This window comes from Haliotis asinina, chromosome 14 (genome assembly GCF_037392515.1).
Source record: "Haliotis asinina isolate JCU_RB_2024 chromosome 14, JCU_Hal_asi_v2, whole genome shotgun sequence".
NCBI lineage: Eukaryota > Metazoa > Mollusca > Gastropoda > Lepetellida > Haliotidae > Haliotis > Haliotis asinina.
Genome location: NC_090293.1, coordinates 52946632 through 52972421, shown reverse-complemented (window position 1 = coordinate 52972421; position 25790 = coordinate 52946632). Strand labels below are relative to the sequence as shown.

At 38.4% G+C, this 25790-nt stretch overlaps 1 protein-coding gene across 1 annotated transcript; it reads right to left on the bottom strand.

The window, feature by feature from the left end:
• Window positions 1-7452: 7452 nt before the first annotated feature.
• Window positions 7453-18996, bottom strand: LOC137261194 (uncharacterized). The gene is made up of 3 exons (XM_067798897.1): window positions 18868-18996; window positions 17242-17730; window positions 7453-10351 (listed from the first exon to the last, which is right to left on the bottom strand). The coding sequence occupies exons 2-3, from the start codon at window positions 17705-17707 to the stop codon at window positions 10068-10070; spliced, it is 750 nt and encodes a 249-aa protein (XP_067654998.1). The 5' UTR covers window positions 17708-17730; window positions 18868-18996; the 3' UTR covers window positions 7453-10067.
• Between the last annotated feature and the right edge of the window lie 6794 nt (window positions 18997-25790).

The following is a 25790-nucleotide window of genomic DNA, read 5'->3' as shown; positions in this document are numbered from 1 at the left end:
TATGTACTCAATTTTTCTTCAACTCTTAATGATGCTGAAAGTGCATTGCTTCCATAGCTATATAAGTACTATTTGTGACAACGTCCCAGCAGTGAGTTATATTCTGTATCACACCTTAACAGAAGATTCAGAAGTTGAGCAGTGTGGTTGAGTGTAAACCCTAGAATGTGTCAGCCAGTGAATGTGTCAGCCAGTGAATGTGTCAGCCAGTGAATGTGTCAGCCAGTGAATGTGTCAGCCAGTGAATGTGTCAGCCAGTGAATGTGTCAGCCAGTGAATGTGTCAGCCAGTGAATGTGTCAGCCAGTGAATGTGTCAGCCAGTGAATGTGTCAGCCAGTGAATGTGTCAGCCAGTGAATGTGTCAGCCAGTGAATGTGTCAACCCATGAATGTCACAGAACATTCAGAAGCATTCCATGCTCAGTACCACATTTTTTCAGGCCATCTTCCATTTCTGATGTCTTCTTCATACAATGCTTTAGTGCAGCATGACTCCATTATCCAATGAGATCTGATTGCAATATTATTGTACAAATGCTTGGTGTAAATATTCCACATAATGGGCATTGGGTCTGTCCTGAGATATCCTACCTGTCAAAATGCCGAACTTTTCAGCTGATATAATTACATTTTCCAAGCTTACAGTGAAGTTTTCTTCTGGCTCATAACTTTCTCAACAGGACTAGCTAATACCTGTTTAACAGAATCACTGAATTATTTCCTAGCAAATTGATTAATGTAATTTATAGAATTGGGTGGTCCTAATGTTATTTTGAATAATATACTTTTCACAGGGTAACTGTTTCAGTTTCAAACATAAGCGGCAAACATGTTCGTTAGAAATTGTTGATATCATGGTAGCTGGTTACGATGATGACCATGTGACCATGATCAGAGAGACATTCTTCCAATATGCTGATGTTGCGTTTGTGCCTCGATGATACTGTATGATATTGTGTCAATATTTATATTACAAGTGATGACGATGATGATGATGATGATGATGATGATGATGATGATGATGATAGATGATAGATGATAGATGATGATAGATGGTGATAGGATTAGTAACTGTTGTGAAAATGTTTTGAAGCTCTGTTATGATTCACCTGATTCTCCCTGATGCTCAACTTACAACCAAACCCTGTCACCCTTCATTCTGTCCGCTCATCAAAATCAAATAGTTGCTTCCTAATTGACAAGAGCTCATACAGTGGTGACCAACAAGTGCAGCTGATGCTCACGGGGATCTGTGCAATACATTCTCGTGTCATGGCAGTCAGTGAGAAATAATCTCACCATTTGTATTCTGGATAATATTCCACTAAACGTTTTGTGTGAAGTCCTTTCCTGGTGTAACTAGTAATTGCTAAAATATTGCTAAAGCAGCAAAAAATTGAACTCACTCACTCCAGTGGAAGTTGGTAACATGAACAGAAGTATTAGAAGAACATTATTGTTCTTTATTTCCCAAATACACAATTTGGGCAAGATTTTAAACCAACTGAATTGCTGTTAGTATACTCCATCTGTTAGTGTGTTTGTTATTTAATGGATCTGTCTTACAAACCAACATGGGTTGGTCTCATTTTGCAGAACAAATATGGTGAAACATGAGTTATAGACATCAAACACTTTACTCTGCCTGTGCAAAAGAATGTGTAGACACTGTTCAAGAGGATGTTTTGAATGTATTGTTTTAAAAGCCTATCAAACGTTTGCGCAGAGTTAAGTCTCCTGATGGAATGTTTTGTTGGAAACATAATATGCCTGCATGACCCCATAGATAACAGTTGATATACAAAGTGTCCACAGACAAATAACGTACTCTACTGTATTTCATTGTACATACCGAACAAAGGATTGTGGTTATAGTTTATATCATTTTGTCAACTGTATATCTTGCAGCTCCAGTGGGTCAGCAATATTTTCATGTCAGTACAGCACTTAATTACCCTTAAGATAAATATGTCAAATTCTGATTGGTCACTAGCCAAAGCATACAAAACCATGTAGGCAGATTTGCTGGATGTACTAACCATGCACCCCATAAAATCTGTCACGTAACACACTACACACTACCTTTCAAATCACTGTGTAACTAATAGTCTTGTCTTAAAGGTCACATGCAACCAAAAAATCAAACATAATTAAAACACAATGATCACTTATATAGGACATATAATATACATATGCTGCTTGTAAAAAAAACCCAAATAAATAAAGTTATAAGCGTACAATCGTGATTCAAAAGTGCAATATTTTGTACCTAATCACTATTCATACGTTATGGGTGCAGCTCAGCACAGTTGTTGAAACCACTTTTTCCCCCAGCGCTGTGGGAAATTTAGTGAATTGTTTGAACTCCAATTTTGCTGGGGTTTTTTTTCATCGTGTTTTTTTCTTTCAACTTTATATGTTGAATTGTCAGTTTGATGATTTGTTTTGGTAAGTGCATACCAAAAGGTATCACTGTCAGAATCTGCAAAGTTGTGTTTTGCTTTGCATGTGACCTTTAATGAACTATCATGTGTCATTAGGGACTCCCTTTCATTTGTCTTTGAACAAAATACATTGTAATCGGAGTAATGATTTAAAGTTGGACAGTTTCTTTTACAATGAGATAACTTCTGCACATTGGCCACAGAAATGAGACAGACCTCACCATGAATAATATTAGAGTTTGTGAGTCATTGCTGATAACAAGGTACAGATGTGACTGTGTTGTCCATGGCACCTAAGTGTGACATGGTGCTTGTTGTAAGAGGCCACTGGCGGGATCAGGTGGTCATGCTCACTGACTTAGCTAACACATGTAATCCGTTCCCAACTTTAGATTTGATTACTTACAGACCTCTGCCATATGGCTGGAATATTGCTGAGTGTAGTGTTTTACAACAACCAAACCACTCCCTGTGGCATAGAGAGTTATGTTCCTTTGTCATGCAGAGTTACATCCCATTGCCATGCAGAGTTACATCCCCTTGTCATGCAGAATTATGCCCCTTTGCTATGCAGACTGGTCATCTGATTATATACAGAGCGGCCATCGCTGTACACATTGTTTCTCGTCATATACATTGTTGTCATCACTATACAGTGTGGTTAACAATCATCACTGTACAAATGATTGTCTTTATATATATATATATATTGTGGTCATTGCTGTATATATTGTGATCACCGCTATACACTTATTATTATAGTGTGATGTTCTGTATATACATTTGGGTCATAACTGCAAGTATACATTGTGTATATCTGTATACAATTATATCACAGTGGCCAGCATGTGCCCAAAGAGGTGGAATCTCTGTATACTGTTCATATACACAAACATTGCTGCACAATTTATATATATATACTGAAACGGTAAGACCCAGTAAGGTTTTATTCCATATGTCTTTCATTACATATGCCTTGAAATGTTTATGCATCATTATATAGAGTGGAAGGAACATTCATGTTACACTTCTCTGTTGTAGCAACCAGGAAACCTCTTTCTAAATGACATTGTGTAATCATAGCTTTCGGCAGTGGGAGCCATGCCAATTTACACTTAAAGCTAAACTCACTCGCCCATACTAACTTGTATAGGACATTTTCTCATTCAGAAATACTCAGATGCCCACAGACCAAGATGCATTTCACCTACATTATTATCCGTGTGCACTCAACTTTCATTCTCAGCTCCCTGTGAGGAGTTGGTAGATTTACTGGCATAATTACCATTTTGTCCTACTAGGAAACCATTCCTAGTGGGTGAGAGTCACTTTCTCAGATAGAAAGTTTATCTTAAGGCCGGACCAAGCCATACAAGTACTTTGGGGAATTAAGCTATGAAACATTTACACTGTGGCATACTTTATGTTTGGAACGTGGATTCTTGTTGAACATGGCTTCTTGTCTTTGGGGGCCTTAATCCCATATATAAGAATTGGGTAGTCCTTGACTTCCACATACTTGATATCTTCAGGGTATACGTTCCAATAAGTCTCCACTATACCCTGGATGCATTAAATTTTATTACCTCCCCTGACTGGCTCAGCATTCTCACAATAGCCAGTCAGCTAAGCCTTTGTTACAACCGAACTTGCCAGTGTCAACAAAGATAGCAGGTATGCCCAATAATTTTAGTACCTCCCTTGGCTGGCTCAGCATTCTCACAATAGCCAATCGGCTAAACTGCTGTTACACCCGAGCTTGCCAGTGTCAACAAAGATTGTGGGTATGCTCTATAATTTTATTACCTCCCTTGGCTGGTTCAGCATTATCACAATATATATATATTTAGCCAATCAGCAAAGCAGTTGTTACAACCGAGCTTGCCATTGTCAACAAAGATAGTGGGTATGCCCAATAATGTTATTACCTCCCTTGGCTGGCTCAGCATTCTCACAATAGTCAATCAGCTAAGCTGTTGTTACAACCGAGCTTGTCAGTGTCAACAAAGATAGTGGGTATGCCCAATAATTTTACTACCTCCCTTGGCTGGTTCAGCATTCTCACAATAGCCAATCAGCAAGGCGGTTGTTACAACCGAGCTTGCCAGTGTCATTAAAGATAGCAGTTACATCTGTGAAAGTTTGTTTACACTGCGACTCAGATTTGGGGGAAATCATACAAATTCATAGGTCCGAAACACAAATGTATGCAAAAAGTCCTACTACCCCCTTCAAAGAACCTGTGCATTGTATGTGTTGCCAAGTTTAATCAGATAATTTAGAAAGCGAAAGTGCAAGTGTAGACACCTGATTTGATAAGAAGCCAGCCAAGGGAGGTGATAAAATTATCGGACCGTAATATAATGGAGACTTATCATAACGTATACACTGGAGATATCGAGGATGTGACTTCTGGTGAGTTGTGGACACTGGGCACCATGACCAAGCGATCAAGTCCAGGCTGGACACTGAGTATTATCATGTAACTCACTAGATGTAGAGGAGTGAAAATATTTGTTTGCCTTGAAGTGAAGTATTTCATAACATGTTGGTAGAGATTATTACAGTGATAACAATGTATTGTTTGTATTTACCAATGTTAAGTTATTTACTATCTTATACTATTGGTGAATCTTTGAGAAAATCACTTGTTGCTCAACAACACTAGTCAGAGTTCATTATGATCGCTGTACTTACACATTAACATTAATACCTACCAGAAACTAACTAGAAATATGATAGGATGTATAACAGCTATATATAGCAAAACTCATATCAACCTGCTTAGCATTATGTCCCCATTGTTATATACATGAAAGACTACAGAAGATAACTGTGTAACTGTACAAATATTTCATATTGCGAGGAAATAAATGAATTTATCCTTGCTGCTATTGAAACTGAGTTGTGTCCGCATATGTAATGTACTACTCGTCGAAAGGTTAGCCTCAGTTAAAGTAGTCACGATTTGTTATGTATATATACATGTGGTTACATCAAAGATTGATATCTCCACTAGTTTGGGGTATCAACTGCAAACCGTATGGAGATGAATTGCAGGAGGATCATCCATCAAATTGCTGAAAAGCTTGTGCAAATATCGTGAATGTGAACAGCTGCCGTTGGGTGTGAATTTTGAAGAGTTTGCCAATTATCACTTAGTTTAATCATTTATTGAACTCATGACAATAATCTTTTCAATGTTCGAATTTGTTTTAAAATACATCAGATTATATTTAAAACAGTATGGAATATTTTGCAAACAACAGTTGACTGAAGTGGCCACATTTACACAAGTCTAAACTTTTGATGGGTAGTTTAATTATGTCACCCAGGAAATACTGTTGCATTGTTCACCATTGTTTTCAAAGTAAATTGTCAACGAGTTACCATAAGATTTCATGTAGAAGGAAGCCATGGTTTGCTGTGCATAATTCCCACTTGTGCTGTGAATGATACTGAGGTGGTGTGTATCCATTGAAGTGCCAGTAAAATGTCAACATGGAAAGGCATGACTGGTTTGATGTGTGGGAACCAGAAGTTTGGATGTGTTTGGCTCATTTCCTTCTTCCTCTGTCTGGAACTGCTTGATGGCGTGAGCTGGTGAAACTAAGTGTTTGGAGGTAAGGATAAACAGGATTTTTTGGGGCTTTTTACCTGAAAAAAACTTTGGTGAAGAGGAGCTGAACAATGTACTTTTTTGCAAAACATGTGGAGAACAAATTATGTCTTTCCAAAATATTAGGTGAGCTTGTTTGGAGGTATTCAGTTAAATTCGCTTCATGTATGAGGAGGGACTTCAAACCTTAAATTCCACACAATTCCCACCAACTAATCGAAGGACAAACAAGGAGCACAGCCTTGGAGACAGTGGCTACATAGGTCACCCAGACAATTTCTAAATTAGGTTACATGACACTTTCAGTCATATTTCAGCAATATTACAGATGGCAGGGGTGGTTACGAAGGAAAATCAGAAAGGATTCATAACGAGCAGCAGCATAGCCACACATACAATGGCAGAGTTTGGTTTTGTGCCAATCTTAGCAATAATCCTAATAACCAAGGGAAGGGGTAGTGACAATGCCAAACATGGCATTTCACACTTAGCCCATGTGTAACAAACCCCCTTCGCCATCATTTCTATATTTACTGTCAAAATGAGTGAGTTTACTCAGAGGTGAGTTTGGTTTTATGCTGCTTTTAGCAAATTTCCAGTAATATCACAGCAGGCAACACCAGAAATGATCTTTACACATTGTACATGTGCTGAATTGAACCCAGCTCTCTGGCATGACCAGTGAACACTCAACCACAAGGCTACCCCACCACCCCTTTCCAGTCAGAACATCCCCATAGATACCTATGCCATAACAATGGAGTGAGTGAGTGAGTTTAGTTTTACGCTGCGCTCAGCAATATTACAGCTATATGGCAGCAGTCTGTAAATAATCAAGTCTGGACCAGACAATCCAGTGATCAACAACATGAGCATCGATCTGCCCAATTGGGAACCGATGACATATGCCAACCCAGTCAGCAAGCCTGACCACCCGATCCCGTTAGTCGCCTCTTACGACAAGCATAGTCGCCTTTCATGGCAAGCATGGGTTGCTTAAGGCCTATTCTATCCCGGGACCTCCATAACAATGGACTACATGGTCACTGGTCAGGGCTGGTGACTCCATTCATACTAGTGGGCCATTGTACTTCTGGCACTCATAGCATCAACCACTGGTTGTCTGGCAAAGACAAAGTCACAAGCCACTATAATTCATATTATAATTGGACTTCAGAACAAAACCAGGGGCTGTGGGGTAGCCTAGTGGTTAAAGCGTTCGCTCGTCACGCCGAAGACCCGGGTTCGAGTCCCCATATGGGTACAGTGTGTGAAGCCCATTTTCTGGTGTCCCCCGCCGTGATATTGCTGGAATATTGCTAAAAGCGATGTAAAACTAAACTCACTCACTCACACCCAGAACAAAACCAAGTGACAACAAGACCACTGTTTGATAACTGATTTCTATTTATTATCTGCTACGACGGTGGTTTGGTTCACGTTAAATGAGGAAGCAGCCATTCCACCAGAGCGCAATATGTACACAATGTTCCACACTGGCTCACATCGTGATAGGACTAGGCATCAGTCTCGAGATGAAGCAACAGTCTCGGGACAAAGCAACTGTCTCGTGATGAAGCAAAAGTCTTGGGACAAAGCAACAAACACAACAGACAGTTACTGGAACAAGAGAAAAAAATAAATGTTGTAACATGATCCTGTATTTTGAGAAAAATATGCCCAAGAAACATTTTGTTTTTAATGCAGCCTAAGAGAAACTAGAATGTTTGTTTGTGGTAATTATGTATTGAATGGTACTGGTTAATGTTGATTAAATGCTCTTTGATTATCAGTACAGATGCACTGAGAACAATCTGTCACGTTCTACATCACCTAAGATGAACGGAACAGTGATACAGACATGATAGTAAACATATTACTGAAAATAATGGGACCAATAAATAGGGATCCAAACAAGTCTCTGATTTAGCCAAAAAGCTCAAACATTAGTCAAACTAAATTTTTAAAGACTTTCTCAGAAAACCTTTGCTCAAAGATTCTATTAAGTTTCAAATTATGTGCTACGCATGTGAGATGTCAGGTAACTAATGATAACGATAATCAACAGTTCATATTCTGATAGGTTCAAGTCTGGGAGAAGAAACATTTTTAAACAGGAATTGTGACAAGAGACACAGTCATACATATGGAGCCTGTGTAGGTATCTGGCAGTGATTATCTTTTAATGTTGTATTGTTTGTTTGTTGTTTAACGCATCACTCAGCAATATTCCAGCTACATGATGCCTGTCTGTAAAACAGTCAAGTCTGGACCAGACAATCCAATGATGACAACAAGCAGAACAACACTGTAACAAAATAACATGTTGGTTCCAGACCGTAACCAGTAACAACGGGTAACCCTTGACCCCATTCACATAGTATTAGATGATGGTTTCCCAACACCATTCTATTAACGTACTAAACACTCATAACAAAACGTAAAATGAACACATGAAACATGGATCTTCTACGGCAAGAGCTACAACAACAACAGACATCCTCAAAATGTACTTTGAGATTTGAGATTCAAGATTCAAATGTAAGAGTAATGACAGTAAGTTAGGAAAGTTGTCCATACAATAGTACTCACAATTTGGCAGCACACTTAGCATGACTATTTAGAGAACACAAAAGCATGTGTAATGCAGCTTGTAACTAGAATCGGGCAACAGAACAAACATTCTCGTTATTTTTAAATTTCACGTACAAGTGATGTTAACATCACGAAGTAATAATAATAATAATAATACATATTGCATCATCTATCTTGAACACAAATACATGCACTATAAAATCCCCACACATTCTCATATTCTTTTCCAACATACTATTACTTACTTAAAATAGAAACATGCTCTTCATTATTAAGATGGAAGACAGTTTAATGCTGGCGTTATTCAGATATGTGAAAGCTTGGGTAAATATGTCCTGAAAATATTCAAAATTACAACTTTGGTTTTGAATGAAACCACCTCAAAAATGGGTCTCACTGTATCTTTGTATTATATGTTTGATGATGTTTTTGGAAGGCAGTGTTTATTTGAACTGTAATGAAAAATGCTGCATTTCACAGACACTGAAAATACTTGAAACAAGACTTGATTTTTAATATAAAGTTTTCTTGCAAAAAGTGATGAGATTTTTCACAGATGTTCATGTGATTAGAGGCAAAACAATGAATGTTTGTTAAGTGTCTGAAAACTCCTAATACAAGGATACTTGTGACAGGAAAATATGAGGGTCATAGTTAACTTAGGGATGAAGAAACTCCAAAATCTTTACTATAATCTGATACAAGTTTTTCACAATTACACAGTCTTATGTTTGCAATATATCCTGTGGTACAGAAATCCATGCATGATTTAATATTGATAACATATGCAATATGTCCAAATAAATGCTATGGTTCCACTTACATAACAAAACAATCTTTTTTCAAAGAATTTTTTTTCATAGTCTGTGTAGGTTCAAATATCCACTTGACCTACAGCTGAAACTAGGTTCAACCCTGCATCCAACAGTCCTCAGTCATAACATATTGATGAGGAAGTTCCAAAAGATGCAGGCCACAGACATTTAGACATTTGGTGTGGATAGACCATGATCACAGCTGATCCTAGCATATGGAGGGGAGGCAACCCACCCCACTCATCTCCCTTCTTCCATTCCAAGCACTATCTTTACATAATAACTGGATTGAAATGCAGAACTGATTGTCTCCCTGCAGTGTGTTAATACCTCTTAATAGAGGGTTCTGTGGTGAGTTGATAAATGCCAAACAGGAAAGCAAAGATGCACACATCAAATGAGAGAAGCTATTTTGAAAAGTACAATTTTAGTTATTTAAATGACGACAACATGAAATAAGCAAGTGTTTTCACTTGACCAAAAATAAAGGACAAATTTGTTGTCATGGTGACATAAATATTGACTTTTGATGATGCAAAAGGAACCACCACATTTGTTTGTGGCCGCTGTGCCGTTTCCCAGTTCAGTCTTGAGCTAGACACTGTAGCTGCCAGTGCTGTTGCCCTCACTCTCTCGTTCAGGAATAACCGTCAACTGCTGCTTGCGGCTTGTCCTCGAACCTGCGCTGTCTTCGGATTCAAAAACATCATCAACATACTCATTGAGTAATCGTCTCTTTGGCCGATAGAGCCAAGGCATTTTCTGATGACGAGAGGACTGAAACGACAATGCAGCTTGTTCAGATGTAGATCGTGAGTTGCTAGGCAATGGCAGTTGGCGAATCTGTCGTATCACCACGTACCCACTGTCTGTATCATCTGAAACAAAGGGACAGACATAAAAAAATTGTTGCTTGAGCAGTTAACAAGCAAGACAGAAAGTCTACATGATGTTTGTGTCATCAGAGAAATCTAGAAAAAGTAGTAAGTGACACCTTTAAAAAATCTAGCAAAGAGTCCATACAGACAGTATTAAAGAACACCTGCAGACAGTAATAAGGACACTTTTGTAATGTTGTAAAGAACACCTGCAGACAACAGAAAAGACACCTTGGTAATGTAGTAAAGAGCACCTGCAGACAATAGTAAGGACACCTTTGTAATGTAGTAAAGAGCACATGCAGAGAGTAATAAGGACACCTTGGTAATGTAGTAAAGAGCACCTGCAGACACTAGTAAGCACACCTTTGTAATGTAGTAAAGAGCGCATGCAGACTGTAATAAGGACACCTTGGTAATGTAGTAAAGAGCGCATGCAGAGAGTAATAAGAGACAACTTTAAAATCTGGTAATGAACACCTGCAGACAGTAATAAGGACACCTTTGTAATGTAGTAAAGAGCACATGCAGACAGTAATAAGGACACCTTGTTAATGTAGTAAAGAGCGCCTGCAGACACTAGTAAGGACACCTTTGTAATGTAGTAAAGAGCACATGCAGAGAGTAATAAGAGACCCCTTTAAAATCTGGTAATGAACACCTGCAGACAGTAGGAAGAGACACCTTTAAAATCTGGTAATGAACACCTGCAGACAGTAGGAAGAGACCCCTTTAAAATCTGGTAATGAACACCTGCAGACAGTAGTAAGAGACCCCTTTAAAATCTGGTAATGAACACCTGCAGACAGTGGTAAGAGACCCCTTTAAAATCTAAACAAGGACACCTGCAGAAAAGCAGAATGGACACCTTACTGGTAAACATGCAGTAAAGGAGAAAATAGCATGGGATACAAACAAAATGCAAAAGATAGCACGTTCAGACAAAATCCAACATAAGGATAATTTCCTGTTTGAGTAAGTCCAACTCCATACCGATAGACACTTCCTACTTAAATACAACCATGTCAGCACTATCAAAGAATTTATAAATCAAATGTTCAGATATATCCCCCATGATTTCCCCATCACTTGCATCATATCTATAAATATCGCCACACCCTGATCTCTCATTGCAGTTTGTCAGATTAATTCAGGGTCATTGACTGTTGACCTAGAATATCAAGTGAAGGTCGTTTCCTGTGCCCCCATTATGCTGGTTTCCGTTGAGTCTCACACCCTTTTCAAACAGCTCTTCACACTGGATCAATTTGCATTTTGTCAACATGATCAATGAAAGTTGTCTTCATCACTGTCATAACATTAAGACAGAGTACACAAAAAGTAAAGATTCTTTCATATTTCAAAGTTCACCCATTTATATTTTGTCTAACAGTAACATTAAAAAAAAATCAGAAAAGACTATTTTGAGTAATGAAAGCAATGATCAGCCAGCAATGTCTCTCAAGAGTGAAATCTTCAGTTTTGATTTTGATATGGCTGCTAGAATACAATGCAGTCACAGAATGAAGTTACCTACTCAACATTGCTCTTAAAGACAAAGATTTCTAGTATCATGAGAATAAGAGATTATAAAATATTGTCATTTTGTTTTTCACTCTAAGCACTGACTCCTTCTTGGAAAAAATATATTCTCAATGACATTTTCATTGCAAAATTTTGACCTAACAGTTATGCTGTGAGGTCTTTGTCATATGTGCCAGATTAAGACTGTGATTCACAGGTCTCACAAACATTCTCTGCTTGCTAATGTTTATTTTCACTGAGCACCTGTCAGGTGGAGATTGCACACAACAGGCACATTTATAACAGCATTAAAACATTACTCACTGCTGACTACTTTGTTACAACTATCAAGGAATTATGAAGACATCAATATTTATGAAGTTTACACTGTGCTCTAATATTAGATGTAAACAAGCTGTAACTGTGAACCAATCGTGATGTGTAATTCTATCAACATTCTGACCTCCAATTTACTTGAACTTATACCAGAGACATAATAAGAAAATTCATATTTTTCACCAAATGTTTCTAAATGTACAAATTTCTGACTACTATTGATGCATCAATTACTAATATGTGAAAATTGTTACAGATGCTTTTAAATAATTCATCACTTTACATATATATACATATAATTGGCTCACACTATATGGATGGGTCCACTATTCTACTGCCATTTATATCCAATATTATATAATAATATCTTTGTAACTAGTGATCTGGCCCATGGGATAGCATCAGAAAATACACAAGTACATTTCGAAACATGAAATAAGGATGGAGGGGTTGGGAAATCAAATTAATGAAACAAATCACCCTATCTTAGTACCTAAACATCACTTATTCAATAAAATGATGATAAATCAAATAACAGTGACTACATGTAAAAATAAATAACTCATTACTACTTCACGTCAAGTATTAAACATCACATAATGACACAATCATATAATGATCTGATGATCATATAATAATCGTGATCATTCGGTCAATCAATATAAACATGATAAATATATACCATTCACAAAAAGGTAAGGAATACTGGATTTGATAAAACGCAAATAGTGGAGCAAATGATGAAGAAAAATTAAGGTAAACTTTAGTCCATTCCTTTGGAAATGTTTCATCTGCATGGATATATATTACTTTTTCTCATATGCACTGGCATGAACTAGTGGTACGCTCACAAAATGGAATATCCCCTACTTTTTCACAAAAAGAAAATTATTGGTATAGTTCAAAATAACAGTTCTTACAACTGACATACTGGGTTGTGAGACACGGGTATGTTCCAGTAGTCTATTTTCAACACAACACCACAGAGATATTCAAGACGTGTATGTTTAATTTGTGTCAACGAGCTCTCAAAGACTTGTGTTATAATCAAAACAGAGACATGTACAAAGGGTGTTAGATTGCAGACAAACACTGTTGCCTTCACTTCACTCAATAACAGGAAACTGCTCCTGAAGAGATTTACCCTCACCAGATTTTTCATCAACTGTGTAACAAACCGAAGCTGACAAACAAGCCCAGCTCAGGCCCTCTAAACCAATGCAAGCTTCAAGTCAAGAACAACATGCTCTGTGAGCAACTATTTGCCAAGACCTGCCCACACAGAAACAACCAGAAAGAAAATCTTTTGTTGAAGCACCAGAACCCTTCCGTGCTTTGTTTTAAGTCCCTTTGTTTGTGATCTGCATCTAGATTTGGACAAAGAATGGCCCCTTTTCTGTGAATGTATTGGGAGCAAGGTTGGGGGGTACATTCCTTTCATAGTGACAATGGTACTGACATTCTGGTGGCTACCTGTAATTAACTGGTCAGTCAAATGTCAAAGGTGAAAATTTATTGTGAAATTCAGGCTGTAAACTGTTCCAGTGGGTTTGAACTCTGTTTGAAAGTCACAGGTAAAATGAATGCTCGAAACACATTTCAATTTTAAGAATCTTACATTTGTTAAAAGGGTTTATAAATGATATTTTCAGACTGTTGGCACCCATTCAAATGATATATCCAGAATCTTTGAATGAGGTCTTCCTTCCGCAAGTATATTTGCCACATCAGCACCTTAAATGTAGCATGGAAACCTCATTTTGCAATGGAATCAAGCATAATATCTAAATGAGAGTTTCCAACAATAACTGTAGGCATCCTGATATCCAAGGTTCATGCAAGTGTGTCTGCCTCTAAGGTTCACTTAATCTGTGAACACTGGTAACATTGCAAGTAGACTTGCACAAGAAGAGGAAGTGAAAATTCATAATTTAAATAATAATTTCTTAAAGATACTAATAAATAACTGACTGAGATCCTGCACTGTCCATTTATCTAGACTTGCTTAATGGAAGGATAGAATTACCATACATCCATATGCTCAGTATTCATCGCAGCCTTGGAGAACGGCTACAAGCAGCCCTTGAAATTGCGAATATTTTGAACACAATAACAACCGTGTTGACAACAATGTGATGAATGTGTGATTGTATCTAAACACCAGACTAAAATGGAAGGAAAAATATGCTAACAAATGTGATGTCTGAAAAGATATTAGCATAACTGAAGTATTTCCGTAGAAACGCTTTTCAAACTTGCTACACCTAACACTAACTTTGAGAAACATCAGTGTCAAACAATGTCAATGTCAAACATTCATTTTTTTTAATATTAAAAAAAATGTTCTCCAAAACATTTGTTCTTAACATTGAGTAATACTGTTTAATTGTTTCGAATACCAATACTGATCTATTTTATAAGACATAAGCAAGTACATGAAAATATTCAGTGCAGTTTTTGTTGTTTATGCTTCAACATGTTTTGAGTTCCTCCATCAAGAATGAAAACCTAAACTAAATTATTACAAACCTGAATATTGTATAACTTACATCACTACAAATCTTGAAATTCTAACTGACACTACTAACAGCACATATGATTACAAGTCTTTATGCCCAAAGAATGAAACCTCCAAAACACTCCTTTAAATCCAAAGTATAAAACCTCTAAATACTTCCTTCAACCCTCAAAAGACCCTGAAAACATGTTTATACCCATACAACGAAACCTCTAACAAACTTCTTTATAGTAAATCATAGTCAAAGTATGACACCTCGAAAAACACTTATTCTCAAAGTGTGAGAACTCCAAAATATTTCTTTATTCCCAAGGTATGTCAGCTGCACTGAAATTAACATCATCCTTTTAAAAAGTTTAGCGAATTCTGACAAAATATCCATGAGATTAGTGCGTTGTTGGAGCAGGATTACCTAGCAGCTACAGGAAGCAGGGATCAGCGGGTTTGTGTACAGGCCCTGGGGACCATCGCTTGCAGTCAGCTTCCTTTACAAACCTATTCTGCGGAACGTAGCCCCGTTACTTCAACAGTTACTGAACCTATTGTCGCTGTTACCTCATGAATAGAGAAGGGAAGTTTTCTTGTAATGTTTCAATTCCTGATGTATCGGATGACGTGAGTCATCTCCGATCAGTGTGAATGGAATTGTCTAGTTAAAGAAACAGGTATTGTGAGCTGCATAGTTTTTCCTGTAGGCATTAAGTCGGGACACTGAACATGCTGAAGTGTGCAAGGGACCCACACAAGAAGATTCAGGATAATGTGTGTCATGAATCAACCTGACATCCATATGATGTCACAGGTCAAAACTTAGATTATTATCATGCTTATTAAGCAGATGGTTAACAAAAGAAAAATTCTTTATGCCAGACAGCGGACAAAGTTGCTTTAAAATCTGTCTTAAAAGTGGTATTAAATTTCTGTGCTGATGTAGACACGAGTTACCTCTGTGATCCACAACTTTTTTCATGAGTCAATTACACTTGAAGGTAACCATGAAGTGTGATAAACGTCACATGTGACCTAACAAAGTAGTCTGTTTCTCTCAAAAGTGGACCGATGAATTACAATCTAACTGGAAAACTATTAAACATAGCATACTCAACGAAAGGTCTGTGCACTCCTCCCCGGTGACAAATAGTAAATTGTGTCAGTATTTTAGTAATAGACTCTTAAACAACTTGTTTACTTTTAGGACAAAAATTCTGCAAACAGCCCACGGAGTTGGTATGATGTTTTGATTATGATCAGCGTTTTATTGAGTATGCTGTGTTTAATCATTTTCAAGTTAGATTGCAGTAAGTTGGTCCACTTTTGAGCCAAAGCTTTCCTTTCTCATTCTGAAAACCCAGGTTTTATTCCAGTACAATGTGAGAGGCAAATTTCTTGTGTTCTTTGTAATACTGCTTGAAAAAATGACATAAAACTATACTCCCTCGCTCACTCACTCAGCACTGTTGAAATGTCAAGGTGCCATGTGTGTGGTTTTCTGCAATGGTACCTGACATATCTAGTCATTTAACACTAACACAAAAATCATGATTCTCATGATTTTTCCACAGATGCATGATGTCTGAGCATGTTGTACATACACTTGGGTTGAAATGTCACAGCCAGTGTATCAAAAAACACATAGTAATAGAAATAGTCCACATATCTGGCACATAGCCAGGTACATTACCTGCAAAAGGTGCTACGTACATTACTGTCCCTGGTCATAGGACACATCTTACTATCTAATACATTTTCAACTCCCTGGGAATCATACAGCCATGCTGCCACTTAAGTGCAATGAACTAGCAGCATGGCACTTAAGTGCAATGAACTAATCACTTGTGTTGCCAGCACATCCTCACGGATATCTGTTTTACAGCTGGGTGAACAGAGGCAATGTGGACATAAGTATATTGTCCATGTGGTGAACAGAGGCAATGTGGACATAAGTATCTTGTCCATGTTGTGAACAGAGCTCAGGTCTATGGTGTGACAAGTAAACATAAAAAGAAATGAGATACTCTTGGTAAACAAACATGTAGTAAGATTTGCACATCTTTTAATTCATAGCTCCCAGTTCCATCTTCTCATGCTACATGGCTGACTAAAAAAAAAAACAGGTCCTGATGTCATGACAGGAAATCAACCAATTCAAGAAGCCTGACCATTCCATCCACCATGCACAACCACCCCAAAGAGGCACTCGCAAGAGAACCATGAAGGATCAAGCAGTAGATTTCACAGCCCCTCTACAACATCACAAGATTTGTACAGATTCTAACATTCCCTTGCATACCATCCCTCTTAGACCCTGACACAAATACATGTATACCAAATACAGCCCATGTAAGTCTAAAATGTGGAAAGTCTAGATTACCACTGAAATTTCTGAGTCTCTGGACTCCTTATCATAATTCCTGAACATACTTCAGGAACCATTTCACTGCAATAAATGTTCATTTCAGGGACTAGATGTTAATCTAAGTCAGTACCTACAAACATCTGGATTGCAACCTACCATAGTCATCCTCTTCTGGCCGTTTTAAAGCTGCTGTTTCGTGTAACTTTCGACATGCACACAGTACTATGATGGTTGCCACGACAATCAACGCACACAACACCCCAATGAGGGCAAACGCTAAATTCCTCCAGTATTCCCCCTCATCCTTTGTTATAGCAGGTATTTCCTTGATGGTAATGTCATGACCTGGATCTGGAGCACTGTCTTCTCCTTCCCCTGTTGTATACTGCACTGTATCAATCTGATTAAAGTTTCGGAATTCTGAAAACGATTTGCACTGAACGTCTTGAGTCTCTGTGCATGGCTCCTTAATGATCTTGTTCTGTGGACATTTGGAACATTGCTCGCAGACTTGAGTTTCTTCATTGAAGAACTCCAGTCCCCTCCTGCACCTCCCTGTTGCCAGGGATACAGTGCAAACCGTCAGTGCCAGGTACACAAACATCCCCATCCTGTACCACATATCACTGACTGGTCAGCCGCACCCTGCAACACAGACAACCAATGTTAGACAGGGGGTTGAGAATCAGAAATCAAATCATTGGTTATCAGAGAACTTGTGGTGAATAAATATTGATAATAATCAAGACATTTACATTTTTAATGTTATCACCAATTTTAAGGTGTTTTCCATTTTTTTCTAATTAATGTTCTTAAAAACTTCATATTTTTGATCATGAGAACATCACCAGTTAGATAGAGTTCATGTTTACTGCAAGCACAAAGAGACTTCTCCAATTTACCTCTGCTCTACACAACAAAACAATTAATACACTTTGCATATCTGTCTGTATAATTTATTAAAGCAAGTGCAATTTCTCAGCCTAGCTGCACTTGAAAGCTTAAGCTAGGTGACAGTATTATATATTCTGATATTCATTACAATTGGGACAAAACACTTCCAGAAGTTAAATCAGAAATCTTTCCTTCTTACCCTTAGAATCAGGATCTGTGTTGCAGAAAAATTATATTCATAGGTACATACTACTGAGAGAATATATCCCGATTAATCATGTATGCTTGAGACTGATACTTGCTGCATATTGGAAGCAGGCTTTTCAATATATTTTGTCCAGTTACAAACTTCCCACTGACTGATCAGATGTACCTTTGCCATCATTAGACACTAAGGACGCGCACGTCACGTGATGGAGAGTCTGAACTAATGCCTTGACCACATCACAATACTATTGATAAGGTCTCTCACTGAATTTAGTTAGTGCTGGATAAATAATTCCATGACATAAGTCTGAACGAGAATGGGTTGTTTGTCTACAAACAAAACAAGATCGAACATCACCAAACTAACACGTTGATAATTTACCTTTTATGGACAAAGCAAACAAAACAAAATACACTCGTTTCAAAAGCTCACTCACAGCTGTGTACATGTTCACCATTCACCAAATAACTGTTTCGTTCCTAGGAATAGCATAAAATCATCCATACTCAAGAACATGTCGAAAACAGCTCAGAGGTCGGGTCCGGAAGCTGGCTGGTGGATTAGGAAAGTTAAAAACATCGCAAAGTTGTCAGTTTTGTTTTCGCTGTCCAAGAGCATTTGTCATAGTAAATCCCTCTCCTTTGTGTACATATGCATACAAATTATACTTATATACTCACCCATGGACCTCAAAAGGGTCCGATCTGGAAAATAATCCTGTGAACGCTTCAGAACACTTGACGTACATGGGATTTCATCTCTCCCTTTTGTCACACATGGCTCTCTCCCAGAATTCCCTGGTGTCACGTGACGGGCACCTTGCCTGAATCGCTTCAAGGTGATTACTTCCCTTGGGTTTCTGAGCACGATGTCTTTTGTTTGCTGCACAAGTTAATAACTTGGTCTTACAATATCTATATTACTTATATAAGACTCTGAAACTATGTATATAGAGATATATTTACTAGATGGACTAATGATGTGTTCGTATTTATCACGTTCAATAACGAAACACACTCTCTAAGGAAGCAGACTCTTATACGTGTGGATTAAACGAAACATAATTAAATGACACCAATAATTAACGTATACTGAATCAGCGCAATCCATTACCAGATTACAAAAATAAGGATATATTTTGGGAAGATTCATTTGCATACATTCTTCGAGTCTACATTATGTAAACTAAATACAATTATGTCCTTGATTTAATTATCCCCAGTAAACCATTACCAATTGAATGTTTTGTTCAAGCTGAACTAATGGCAATTAAGACGTTTATTAACCCTCACACAGGTGATATACTTGAGTACACAGCAATAAACCATGTCTAAACAATGACACGTCAATTGACACTTGCCTATACAGCACTTTAGGCAAATTGCTTTCCTATTGTTCAGTTAATTGCCTGATGAATTAAACAGCCATTAGAACACAACCACTTATGCTGAAATGCTAATTGCAAATTTCAACCAATTAAAACAGGTGAGTTAATTTATTACCTTTCATGTAAACACAAAGGCGACTTTATACTGAAATAACAACAGCGCATTAAGAAATCGAGACATGCTAAAACAGCTGCGGACAAAGCTCTACGTACCTGTTTTAAATAGGTCAAATCAGTGCACATTGTTTACGTTATAAAATTATTTTCGAGTTATGATAACAGGACTTCACTTTCCCTACTTAGGTGACAATTATCAAGAGCTTCAGTTATAAGACAAAATATTTTCTATATGGGCTTCATTCACTGTATGACTATGGGGAATCGGAGGGTAGGACATTTCCCCATCAGGACAATTCCTCACTAGAACAGTCTCCCACACCCATTACAAATGTGCCACACCCATTAGAAATAGATGAGATGGGATTACCTAATATGTGCATGATGTGTATTCACTTGTTGGGGCGATGAGATTAACGTTTCTGTGCATTATGGGTGTGTTGGGCAGTAAGGTTATTAGAATGTTTTTACAGTGATTTCCTCTGGTTTTCAAGATGCGACCCAACATGAAGCAAGTAATGATTTCAGGTGTCCAATCAGCACATCAAGCAGGGGCCACATAGAACTGTATAGCCTTCTCCAAGATAAAATGAAATTTCCAATAATGTACGATATAGATAGATCATATGGTAACATGCTGTCAGATGACAAATTCTGAAATGGAAAAAAAATCGCCATTCCAAGTTAAAAAATGAACTCATTGTATGATGTTATATATTTACTTGTATATTAATGCAATACCTATACAATCTCCGCTAGTGTTTGTTCATTACTTGTGATGGGTGAGGGGAATTTCCTACTGGTTACATAATAGGTGTGGGGAAATGCCATGTGGGGAGTTGTCCGCACACCGGGAATCTAACCTGGTGTGTCTGCGTGACGAGTGAGCGTTTTAACGAGCTGGCCACACCACCATACTGAAGATGCGTACATTTACTTTGCATTAAAATATACATTCGTTAATGATGTGTTACGTTACGCCCGGGGTACAACTGATCTTAAGCGATCCCACGTTGTCGGAAGAGACGACCCACAGGATCGGGTGGTCAGGTCTGCCAACTTGAATGACGCATTTTCATCGCATCCCGTAGGTCGATGTTCATTATGTTGATGACTGGATTGACTGGCCCTGATTCGATTGTTTACAGGCCATTGTCTTTTGGAATATCGCACAGCGCGGCGTTAAACAATTTTACAAACAAATCATATCACGCATTGATCAACGGGAGACGTGAATTACCCACGTGGAAGAACACTGCGGAATTTCACATGAGGCAACATCATAAGGATTTTACAAGCGCACCTTTCACTTCCTAATGTTAACTCGTTTTCTTGAGCATATTCTGAAGTGTCATTCACACTTTTACCCACAGACGTTATACCCTGACAGTAAACCACTTGAGCAAAGAAATAACGCAATTAACAACTAATCATTTCTATGAAGAAAAACTAGCGCCTGTTCACGCTTTTGAGCATTGCTGCGTTTATGTACTGTTCGATTTTTGACAGGGATAATCAGATATGTTACTTTGTTTAAATAAACACTTGGCATAATATGAGAATCATTTTCGTGAATCACAAAAAGATTAAAAATGAACTCAGCAAAAGCCAGAACACCAAAAGAACATGTAATTATATGAAGTTCACGATGTTTGAAAAAGCAACTGAGTGTCCCTGTGGATCTTGGATCAAGCATTCCAGATCTGACCCACTTTCGTCTTGGATTGAGTGACATGAACTTTGATCATGACAATTAATTATTTGTCCCATCTTAGATGATCTGTGGTATGCTTTTGCCTACACCCAAATAAATAAAACATATGTACGTCTGCTTTTGTCACGTGACTAATCAGTGGAGTGGATCCACTGATCTAGAAAGCTCCCCTCCTGGAGATGTTAACGTCATCCACAACAGAAACGACATCGTCACCATTTGCATCATGCAGGCCAGACATTTCTTCCAACGGGAAGACGTTGAAATTCGAAGGTGCCTGAATGTCATTCCTGAAAACTGTTTAAATGACGTTTTTATTACTGAAAAAACATGTCCCATCCTCTCCTTTCAAATTGGACTGAAAAGTAATTACAGTCAGTGGCTACTCGGTGGCAAAGTATTGTAATGAGAAATGCCTGAATGTACCTCTGACACATTGCACATTAAGTTGGGTGCAAGGTTTGCACCATTTCATAACCATCCCAAGCCACATCTTTGGAATGACAAAGACAGGCCTTACAGAGCACACGCTGTCACCCAGTTCTTCCAACCAAATTTTGCTGAGACCCTCCCAAGGACAGTCATTGGTCTATAACTCGAAATACTACAGCAGCTGTGGGGCATGTTAGGATGTCGTGTTCAACTGGGAGGCTCCGTCCTGAACCTAAATGAAATGACTGCTGCTTTGCATGAGGAATGGAAGAGGGTTCTCCAGGCTCAAACCCGCAGATTGATCCAAGGAAAAAGGAAATACATAAATACCATTGAGCAGCTGTGGGACTTTTAAGTCGGTCATGTTAGACAGTTAGACAATGAGACCCCTACCCCGTAGAGAAACTCAAGGAACTGACTGCTGCTTTGCATGAGGAATGCTCGGATTGAAACCAGTAACAGGAGGCTTCTTGAATCTGCTGTGCAGGGGATGTTACACAAAATGTTGACAGAAAGTCAGTATTTGGACTTATAAGACATTATTCTTCAATTGAACACAATGTGTGAACACAACAGACCTGACTGTTAGGCCTGTGCGAGAAAGGTGAAATCTGTAATGTTTTGTATGAAATGTCACTTTCCAGTTAGACCAGATTATGTCATGGTAATCTTGGCTGTATTTCTCAACCCTTTCTACTCACTTCAAAATTCATATGGTATGGAGATATTTGAAACATTCTGTGTACAAAGCAACACAAGTGCAAAGGTTACGATAACTCCCATACCTTAACACAGACTTAGGTAGTTTTAGCACTAAGGTGACCGTAACTCCCATACTTTAACACAGACTTATGGTAGTCTTAGCACTAAGGTGACTGTAACTCCCATACCTTAATATAGACTCACGGTAGTCTTAGCACTAAGGTGACCGTAACTCCCATACTTTAACACAGACTTATGGTAGTCTTAGCACTAAGGTGACTGTAACTCCCATACCTTAATACAGACTCACGGTAGTCTTAGCACTAATGTGACCGTAACTCCCATACTTTAACACAGACGTAAGGTAGTCTTAGCACTAAGATGACCTTAACACCCTTACCTTAATACAGACTTAAGGTAGTCTTAGCACTAAGGTAACCATAACTCCCATATCTTAACACAGACTTAAGGTAGTCTTAGCACTAAGGCGACCTTAACCACCATATCTTAACACAGACTTAAGGTAGTCTTAGCACTAAGGCGACCTTAACCACCATAGCTTAACACAGACTTAAGGTAGTCTTAGCACTAATGTGACCGTAACTCCCATACTTTAACACAGACTTAAGGTAGTCTAAGCACTAAGATGACCTTAACACCCTTACCTTAATACAGACTTAAGGTAGTCTTAGCACTAAGGTAACCATAACTCCCATATCTTAACACAGACGTAAGGTAGTCTTAGCACTAAGGTGACCTTAACCACCATAGCTTAACACAGACTTAAGGTAGTCTTAGCACTAAGGCGACCTTAACCACCATAGCTTAACACAGACTTAAGGTAGTCTTAGCACTAAGGTGACCGTAACTCCCATACTTTAACACAGACTTACGGTAGTCTTAGCACTAAGGTGACCGTAACTACCACACCTTAACACAAACGTAAGGTAGTGTTAGTGCTAAGGTGACCTAACTCCCATATTTTAACGGACTTAGGTGGTCTTAGCACACAAGTTGTTTTGTACAACGGCACCCAATGTATTGAAGGTGTTCAGTCTAACAATATGGGTGTTACTTAATTTCAATACATACATACATACATACATACATACATACATACATACATACATACATACATACATACATACATACATACATACATACATACATACATACATACATACATACATACATACATACATACATACATACATACATACATACATACATACATACATACATCTGAAATGGGATCCCTATCTTTCGACTCTAGAAAAACGTTACCAAAACCCACACAAACCCATCCTTTCGTCGTGCAAATGACGTTAGTGCCAAATCAGGATTTGCACGTGCAGTCGATCATGTGATCTTCGCATCAAAGTTTTCTTCATTTGCATATGTTTGCATTGGCCTCAAGAATTGAAAAAAACCCCCAACTTTTAAACCATGGTTCTAACAGTACTTTAAATGCCTCAACTGTCAAATGTGCAACGTCGGGAAGATCAGTTATTGACATCGCTAGAGCAATGGGATGCAGCTGTCGTACAGGTTGTCCACGTGTAACGTCATGAGCAGAAGACCATCAAATCGCCAGATTTCTGCTGGCTACACGACCCAGGACTGATATGTTTAGAGGTCGACTGACCTCATAGAGCATTAGAAATAGATTGCGGGCTGCCAATCTCCATTCTCGATGTCCATATCATGGGCCAATATTGACGCCGTTTCATCAACGTCAACGTCTGCTGTGGGCCCAACGTCACCTCCAATGGACCCACAGAGACTGGAATCGAGTCATTTTTAGAGATAAATCTAGGTTTACCCTCAGATTCGTGGACGGCAGGCATAGAGTCTGGAGATGACGTCATGAACGGTATGCCCAAGGTTGTATACACTAAGTTGACAGATTTGTAGGCGAAAGTTGCATAGTGTGGGGTGCTTTCTGTGGGAACAACCGTTCCCGACTTCTGGTCATCCATGGAAACCTCACAGCTGCTGCTTACTGCGACCAGGTGCTCACCCCTGAACTTGTTCCTTTCATGGCGGCTCATGGCCCAGGTCCACAGTTCCAACATGATAATGCTCGGCCACATACCGCGATGTTGACATGAAATTTCCTTCAAAACGCTGGAATCATTGTCATGGACTGGCCATCGAGGTCTCCTGACCTTAATCCAATTGAGCATGTTTGGGATGCACTTGTGAGACGGCTTCGTGGTCTTTGGAACTAATCTCAGAATTTGCAGGTACTTGGCGCTGCCTTGCAATAGCATTAGCGCAGTATCCCCAACCATGTGTTCACAAGCATCAGGCAGTCGATGAGGAGACAGGGCAGCCATACACAATATTGAACTAAGGAATTTCAAATTTTTATTCTTGTGACTTTCACATTCTGTATATCCATGTCTTGGAATGGTGTTGTAGCCTAATGGAACTGATTGTGGCACTGTCAGTGTATCAAGTACATCAAACAGATCTCAGCAATGAAATAATAACAATTTAACCATCTTACCATCACTTGTTCTTTAACATCTCCTGTTCTTTTATAGTGCCTTGAAGAAAGAATGTGAAGTTTCTTTTTTTTGACTCAGTATATATAGAATCTCACCCTTGTGTATACTGATATCAAATATATCAACATGAGTTGATAAACTAACAAATATCAGAGGCTTACCAATATTTTTACCTTTATCAACGAGTGTTGATATAACTGATATCAGTTTACACAAGGGTGAGATTCTATTTATCATCTAAAATCATTCTTCATCAGTGTTCAATGAAAAATGTGCAATCTCTAAACACAGTGTTCCCATAGGATTTGCAGTGCAGCAATGTCATAGCATTGTGACATCATCAACGTCATAACATCATAGCATTGTCAGGGCACTGTACAAAATCTAATGCCAAAACGATATCTCCTAGGATACACCAGTTTTGGACGATAAACACTTTTCTGGGCTGTAGACCAACTGTTCGAATATAGAATGAGTACTCTAATACAGCGTACATAGACTGGACACAGGTCACAGAGTACCATACGGTTTAGTCTGGGTGAGAAGTGGTCTTCAGCAAGCCATGATTGTGGTTATTGGGATCAGGTGATGAGGCTTGCTGACTTCTTTGACACAGTCACCATATCCCATTTGCATAGATCGATCACAGGATGGTCTGGTCAAAACTCAAATAATTATAAACCACTGCAAAATAGCTAAGTACTGCACTAAACAACGGAACAAAACAAAACCCCAGAG